The sequence below is a fragment of the Micropterus dolomieu genome, linkage group LG03 (assembly GCF_021292245.1).
Source record: "Micropterus dolomieu isolate WLL.071019.BEF.003 ecotype Adirondacks linkage group LG03, ASM2129224v1, whole genome shotgun sequence".
Classification (NCBI taxonomy): domain Eukaryota; kingdom Metazoa; phylum Chordata; class Actinopteri; order Centrarchiformes; family Centrarchidae; genus Micropterus; species Micropterus dolomieu.
In genome coordinates, this window is record NC_060152.1 from 32,779,108 (window position 1) to 32,787,774 (window position 8,667).

The following is an 8,667-nucleotide window of genomic DNA, read 5'->3' on the forward strand; positions in this document are numbered from 1 at the left end:
AAAATAAATAAATGAAACAGTAAGCGTGTGTTTGTGTGTGTGTGTGTGTGTGTTAAAAAAATATATATTAAAAATAAAATAAATAAATGAAACAGTAAGCGTGTGTTTGTGTGTGTGTGTGTGTTAAAAAAATATATATATTAAAAATTTAAATAAATTAAATAAATGAAACAGTAAGTGTGTGTGTGTGTGTTTGTGTTTGTGTTGTGTGTGTGTGTGTGTGTTAAAAAAAAATATATTAAAAATTTAAATAAAATAAATAAATGAAACAGTAAGCGTGTGTGTGTGTGTGTGTGTTAAAAATATATATATATTAAAAATTTAAATAAATTAAATAAATGAAACAGTAAGCGTGTGTGTGTGTGTGTGTGTGTGTGTGTGTGTGTTAAAAAAAATATATTAAAAATTTAAATAAAATAAATAAATGAAACAGTAACGTGTGTGTATATATATTAATAGACCATTTTTAAAAAAAAATAATTAATTGATTAAAAAATAATAATGACATTTTTAAAAAAAAGACAAAAAAGGATTCAGTTTCTGTCTGTCTATTGGTTGTCCTCTCGTATGACGATTTTTCCCCCCTAGCCAATCAGGATGACTGTGTCACCCGGGTAATGTCGCGGGAACTGCCAGACACTCAAAACAACAAACCAAGGAGGGGGACGTTTCAACAAGTGTTCAGCTTGGAGAGCTGCCAAAGTCGAGTCTTTTATGTGAGTTATTTCGATTCAAGACGGATACGTGTGCGCTAATGAAAGTGTCGTAGGTTAGCATTCCCTTCCAACCAGCTAACATTACCAGCTAAGGGGATAAACATAACATAAGTAAGCTGCTGTCGGCTGTGTCAAGTTTCTTGGAAAAACTCCGGAAGTAAGGCAGTATTTTCTTCAAAATACAATTACTACACTGCCATTTATGCCACTGCAAGTGCCAAACTAGCATTTATAGCCAAATAGCCCCATCGCAATGTATTTCCATTAATTACGAAATCGTTTTAGTCGAAAACTGGGTGAAAACATCGTTTTAGTGGAGGGTTTTATTTTGACAGGTTTGCACCGGACATTGTAACTTTACTGGTTTACGCGAACTTGTTGACAGCCAAGCTAGCTAACAGGCTCGCGTTGCTGTGGTTCAAAATGCCAACTCCTAAAGATTAACGTCAGGCTAAGACGCTTTTAGCGAGCAGCACTTTATTTCAGTAAGAAATCTTCCTTTTTTTTATAAATAATGTCAACATAACAGTCAGGTGAGCCAGTTCCCAGGTGCTCAGTGAGAGAACTTACACTTAACCTGAATGGAGCCATTGTTATTTATGTTATGGATTAACTGTTACACCTGTATTTCTGCTGCATCACAGGAGAGAGACTATATTTTAGCCAATGTATATCGCAGTTATAATGATCACAAGCTTGAGTATTGAGCTGTATTTGTCCTGGAGATCAGAATCAGCTTTAATTTGACTCAGGATTGTACACTTCTCACGATGTGCTTACTCATACAAAAATACCATATCACAATGAAAAAAATAAAATAAAATACAATCAGACACAGACTTCAGTGTAGACAACACAAATATACACCCCATGAACATAAACAATGTGTGATATACAGGTACACATACATGTACACAGTACAATGGAGCATAATGCAAAGGATGCTGGAATAAATTCTGTGCATGAGTTATGACTTGAGGTAGGTGGATTGGTATACAGTATCTACAATATGACAATATAACAGTATGAACAGCACTGAAATAGAGAATGGTTATTTCAGATTATACCATATTTGTGCTACAGTGCATTATATAGATTTATTCATCTTGTGATTAAGAGTTTTTTTTAAGGTTTAGACTTTCTTTGATAGTATTTTGTGTTGGTATCCACAATGAAAAGAACACAAGGTGTATATATACTATTCGTATAGGCTGTTCTTCCATATCACATATAGGCATTTTAGTGCTTAAAGTGTGTAATACTTTGAAATATCAATTACCAAAACAGGATTTTTTTAGTTTTTATTACAAAGAGTACAACTTTTATTGAGAACCCTGAAATGATGAAAATTGAGAAAGTGCTGTTTTCAGCCATCAGACAAAGTGTCTCTTAGTCTGTTTATAAGATGTAATGCGGAGTTTATTGCCTGCTAACACACAAGAGGTTTAAAGGGTATGGGAAAACAAATTCTCAACTACTATTGATGATGGGACATGGGAAAAGATTTGGAATCATGCTAAAAAGATTTTCACCCAAATGAAGGTAGTACAGTTTAAAATAAATAATAGAATACATATATCTCCTAATGGCAGACACTTCTTTAACCCTTCCCTTTCACCGATGTGTCTCAAATGTAAAGCAGAGGTAGGAACATTTACTCATTGCTTATGGTGATGTGTCAAACTGCAGAGATACTGGTCGGAGGTGCTGAGGGAAATTGGGGTTATGGGATTTTTATCTGATACCAATTTTGATATTTGAGACTTTTAAAATCCGAAAGCTGATATATTGGCCGATATTGTTTTTCCCCCTTATTTTAAGAAACGCATGACATAAACAAAGATTATCCCTAAAATGTTGTTATGTTGAGACCATGACATAATGCAGGATAATAAGAAACTTTTTTTGTTGTTATAAATAGTACTTTGAACAAAAGTACAATAAAATATATCACGGTTTTGATAAATAAAAGTCAACTAAAACTATAGAAAAAAAATTTGAAATTTGTGATTTGATATAAATTATGGAGTACTACTACTAATGAACATTAAAGTAAATAGTGTATGTATTGTGGGGGCCAGGAAAACAGAAACTATAAAATTACCCATATACTACTGCTGCTATTACTGTATTAAAAATCCAATAAAAAAAGTGTGTAATACTTTTATTTTAAAATATGCTACACGTATGAGTTGTAATTACGTTCACAAAATTCTTTTTATCTTTCTGTCAGTTGTCTGGGTTCCCATTGGCTGATGGAGTGGACAGTATTACTATGACTCACAGACTGACCAAGGAGGAGCTGGATGAACAGTTTGAGCTGTTCTTGAAGGAGGTAACACTGTGTCCAGGAAGGTGGTGCTGTTCATGGATGATCCATTTAGGGTTGCATGAATCGCGCAGTATGGAAAGATGTGGATGTTGGATCTCACTGCCTCCTCAATGCATTCACACCTGTACTTAGAGCTTGTGATCGGATCTCCCAAGATGCATGCTAATGCCAGGCAAACTCTTAACACCTACTTGATGTTAACTTCTCTCCTTGAAAGTACTGTAGTAGTTTTTAATTCTAAGCAACAGTCGAGCAGAGCTGAGAGGACAGCGGCTAGCCACACTGTCTATGCTACAGTATTTCGAAGGACGCAACAAAAAACAAAGCATGTCATGGTGTAACATACACAGTCTTATCCTGAAGGCATCTCTCTGACTTAAACCTGATTCTCTGCCAGTCTGTTTCAGATGACTCGGTGGATTTGTGCAGCTCTGACAAGCAGCCCGGTGCTCAAAGCAGTCAGAAGTCAGCCCAGAAACCAACGGTGTCTTGGTGGCAAGATGACGAACACAGCGTTGCCGGAACAGGGAGAGGTAATATTCTCCACGATATAACATCCATCACACCGGACATTTTAGCGTTCGTTAGCCTGGCAGCTTTCAGAAGGAGAACGTGGCTGCAGTTGTGTCTAGGTTCTGCTCTCCAGGGAGGAACTGAGAGAGGGTTTGGGCAATGGATTTTATAAAAGCAATTAACAGCTGGCAGTAATCAAATATAACAGAGTCTGTAGTGAAAAAACAAATAGAGGTCACTGGCTTGCTGGAGGGGAGGGAGGAATTCCTCTTTTTTGGCTGGATATATTACCATTCATTGCATATGTAAAAGTCAAGCTGCGGTTGATATGTAATATACTTGTACAGTAGTGAAATGTACATCCCAATCTGAAATTAGTGCTCTTTGTTAAGTAGTCTAATGATACTTTAGATTTAAAGAGCCTGAAAGTGTATTTTCTCAAACAGCTTCTTTGTATGAGGAAGGGGTCCTACTTACATGGTGCTGACACAGAGAGGAAAATATGTGTTCTTGTATTCAGCCAGCTTAATGGCTGTCCCAGGACGTTGGTCAGTCTGTTCACTCCTTTGGAGATTTAGATGTTATGCTAATAGCAGCTAATGTAGCCTTGAGCCTCTAGTTTCAAGCAGAGATGAGGGGCGGTCTACAGAAGGCTAGTTTCTTTGGGAAACGTGTAGTCTCCCGTCTCACAATAAAAAGGTTGACCTCTTCAGCCCTTTTTTTCTACTTTCTTTGTGTGATTCCTGCGGTTGCTAATGCAAAATCTTTTACCCTATTTTTCTTCTCGCTGTCTGAAGTTGTCAGTGCGGAGCCCCTTTATAAGCCGGTCCCAAAACCTCGCAGCAGTGTTCTGAATAAACTGGTTCAATTGGACAAGAACCTCAAAGGCACAGTTTTGAAGGTTTCCCAAACTGCGGAAAGACAAAGAACCCCATCTGATGACTCGCGCTCTGACAGTCTGAGCAGTCCCACTCATGAAAACCTCCAGTGTGTGTCAGGAGAGAGGAGCCCTGATGAGTCGCACTCTCATGATACTCCAACAGCCAGCACTGGTAGTCCTTCCCAGGGGGACGGTGAAGATGGTAACTTCAACTCAAACCCTTTGGTAGTGCCGCATCAGTCCCTCAGCATTAGAGTGATAAACACTAGCACCACTAGTTCTCTTAGATTGTTGTCATCGTCTCGATCATGCTTTTAGTTTTTATTTTGTATGTTAAAGTTATGGTTTTCTTGCCTACCACATAGACCTCATGACAAATAGTCATGTATGTTTGCTTACTGATCAGATATATCCAGATACTTCTTTCTCTCTTTGTCTCTGTAAATGGCAAAACAGCAATAATGAATATAATAATTAAGTTCACTTACAGAAACAGCCGACGACACTATGTGGCAGTATGGGGTCATACATAGCAATGCACAGTGTATCATTTCTTATCTCTACATAAATAAGTCAATTGTTACATTTTCACCATTTAGCATGAAGTTTATTAAAGACTTAAACAAAAGTGTAGAGTGGAAACAAAAACCATGAGTCAAGCAAGTCATGTTCACACTCACAGATGGGGAGAAGTGGGTACAGAGAGGAGAGGAAGCACATTCATCTAGGTGCTATCAACCGTAATCACAATTAGTACCCACCTGCATGTGAGCTGTGTGTATATGAAGAACAGGCAGACTTTAGTGTTAAATAGCAGTTTGCACAAGATTAAAAAGTACACTAAAATACATTTCGGTAAATATAATTAATAGATTATCTATTAACAGTTGAAACATAATCTTGGGTTGTTCAGGTAAATGTATACGATGTGACCTGCATTAACTAACACGAGTTTTTATTTTATTTTATTTTTTATTATTATTATTATTTTTTATATATATTTTTTATATATTTTATTTTATTTTATTTTATTTTTTTGAATTTTTGAATTTAAAAAATAAATTAAAAAAATAAAAAAATAAGAAAAAAACTAACACGAGCTTTACTTGTGCTTTTTTATGACATTTTTGTCCAGGACTGGCGGGATCTGGAAAGTCTTTCAGGAAGTCTTTGAGGAAATCTCTGTCAATTCGAGAGGAGGATGAGGATCCAGGACGCGCTGGCTGGAAGGAAAAAGGGCCTGAAGCAGCTGCTCTCGTCAGAGAAAATACCGAGATAGAGGGTGAGTCTTGGACAAATGGCATGTCTTAAAGAGGTGGTATTATGCTTGTTGGCTTTTTCCCTCTCCTTTATTGAGGTTTTTTTTGTGCATATAACACGTTTGCAAAGTGAAAAAGCCCAAAGTCCAGCCCGAAGGGAGTTCCCATCTCCCACAGAAAACACTACTCTGAGCTGCCTGAAGATAGCTCGATTGTAGCCCAGCCTTTACTTCCCTAAATTATCTGCGTCGCTTTGCAACATGCGTCATAATGTCCCCCAACCTTCCTACAGAACGTCAGGCAGTCAGTGGACATAAAGTTGTTACTGTGATGTAGAGACAGAGCTCAGTTAAAACTTTATGGACGAAAGATACATCCATTGTCACTACTCTGAAACTCTTGCTCTAGCCGAAGTCTTGCCAAGCTGGTAAGGGGAGCATTTACAGCTGAACCAAAGCCATGTTTACCGTCTTCTCACTGACCCGCCCTTCTCTGCTTCTGATTGGCTAGTCGTCCTTAACAAGGAACTGAGCATGTGCAACTCCCAACAAAGATCATGTAGAGACCAGATACATCACTCCATAGCTAAAACCAAGCATTCAACACAGGGTGAAAAGAGGAGCTGCAGCAATGTGCAGTATGACACAAATATGGTCCATCCATCCATCGTCAACCGCTTATCCTGCGTATAGGGTTGCGAGGGGGCTGGAGCCAATCCCAGCTGACATCGGGCGATAGGCGGGGTACACCCGGGACAGGTCGCCTGTCCTTTGCAGGGCCTCACATAGACAACCAGTCACATTCACATTTAAGGACAATTTTAGAGACACCACTGAACCTAGCCTGCATGTCTTTGGATGGTGGGAAGAAGCCGGAGCACTCGGAGAGAACCCACGCGGACACAGGGAGAACATGCAAACTCCACACAAAAAGGCAGAGGCAACGGGGTTTGTGCTAACCACTGCCTACCGCCGCCCACAAAAATATGGTGTTTCTTGAAATTTAAACCGTGTAAACCTGTTCTGGTACAACCCCAAAATAAGATTTTGAACCTGAAAATGAGCATAACACCACCTCTTTAATGCACCGGTGTGCATCAAACTCTGATTACGTACGTGTGTGGGTTTACATAGAAAACAACAGAGGAGACTGTTTTGACTGACGTTACATGCTGCTGTGTGTGTCGCCCTTAAATTTTTGTTCATACAGAATGTTGAAGGGTAGGCTTCAGTGGACAAAAGCTACTTTATTCACAGAACAGCTTAACTGCAACATGACGATGTGAAGTCTTCTGCATTCTAAGTTGTTGACATTTTTTCCCACGGTTTCTGAGAAAATACTGAATTGAATATGGAAACAAGAATCAGATGACCACTTGAAAATGATCTGATCATTAGACCTGAGTATAGACTTTTTTGATTGTGTGTTCAACCATAATATAAGAGCTTTTTTATGCTGTTAGGTATTCCAAATAGCAAGTCGTTTGAAGTATACAGCAGCCTTTAGCATTTCAGACCCTTTTATTAGGACTTTTACGTCCTGTGTCACAGTCACAGTTTCCACACTTTCCACCTGTGATCTCTTTATACGTGTGCATAGACTCAGTGATGGTACCAGCGGTGAACACGACCGGTATTGGCCTGGACACTCTGGAGGAAGAAGAGGAGAAAGCCAGGTTCTTTGCCCAACTAGAAGCAGGTGCTTCATCAACTATAGATTACTCCAACCTGAACAGAGACCTGGACTCAACAAGTTCCACCATCGGCACTAACCTCAGGTATGTAGACGGCCGTGCTCTGATATAACGCAGTGTTTTCCATAGATGGATTTATTGGAAATTTAGTCCCTCCTCTCACTGGCTCCCTCTCTCTCACAAACACAGTGGCCGCTTTTATACAGAGTTCCCACAATAAAAGCAGAAAAATGATCTGCCATTGCGTCGCATTCACTCATTCATACGTTTGCGGCATAATCCCGCAACCATGTGGTCTTTAGCATAGCGATCCGGGTTTCTGGAACCAGCTGCGTTAAAAAAACACTTTTACGTGTAATACAACACTGGCATGACCGCTGCGGTCCGGACTCAGAGGCGGATCAAATCGGACCCCCCTTTGTCTAGCTATGTTCTTAACACAACGCTGTCAATCACTGAGACCAAATAACAAATAAGTTATTAGCGAGCAAAGCTGTTGTTAACGTTAGAATACAGCTGCGTTGTGGAGGTGAGCATGCTGTACATAGCTGGTAGTCAAGATCAGCTGGTCCAGCGTCAAGTCCTGTTGTTTAAAATCCGTAGACAAAAACACAACATATTTAACACATGCACATTCAACTTTAGCCTAAGCACAAGCTGGGTACCAAACTTCAATTCTACCAAGTACTGTACCAAGTTTTGATACCTGAAGTTAGGAACAAATGTCATAATAAATAATAATAATAATCCTTATTTGTAGAGCACTTTTCAAAAACAAGTTACAAAGTGCTTTAACAAGTGTAAAGAATAATACAAAAAGAGATAAGATACAAGACACAAGATAAGAGCATGAAAAATTAATATAAAATTAGTAAAATAGAATAAAATAAAAGGGATAAAATAAAGTCAAATAAGATCGGGAAAGGCTCTCCTATAAAAGTATGTTTTAAGAAGGGACTTAAAAGAGTTCACCGACTCAGCCGACCTGATTTCCTCGGGCAGGCTGTTCCAGAGCCTCGGGGCCCTGACAGCAAACGCTCTGTCCCCTTTAGTTTTCAGTCGAGACTCTGGAACAGACAACAGACCTCTGCCCGAGGATCTCAAGGTACGTGCTGGTGCGTATGGGACTAAAAGGTCAGAAATATAACAAGGCGAGAGGCCATGAAGAGCTTTAAAAGTGATCAATAGAATTTTAAAGTCAATTCTAAAACATACTGGGAGCCAGTGTAATGAAGCTAAAATAGGAGTAATGTGGTCATATTTCTTTGTTCTGG

The 8,667-nt window shown here is 38.9% G+C and overlaps 1 protein-coding gene across 1 annotated transcript in view; it reads left to right on the forward strand.

Moving 5' to 3' along the window:
• The first annotated feature begins 609 nt into the window (after positions 1-609).
• Positions 610-8,667, forward strand: part of LOC123968627 (centrosomal protein of 162 kDa-like) — a 16,052-nt gene continuing 7,994 nt past the window's right edge. The window contains exons 1-6 of the mRNA XM_046045494.1: positions 610-716; positions 2,950-3,051; positions 3,446-3,581; positions 4,359-4,643; positions 5,577-5,723; positions 7,300-7,477. Coding sequence (XP_045901450.1) covers positions 618-716; positions 2,950-3,051; positions 3,446-3,581; positions 4,359-4,643; positions 5,577-5,723; positions 7,300-7,477 — 947 coding nt within the window. The 5' untranslated portion in view covers positions 610-617. The remainder of the gene's footprint in view (positions 717-2,949; positions 3,052-3,445; positions 3,582-4,358; positions 4,644-5,576; positions 5,724-7,299; positions 7,478-8,667) is intronic.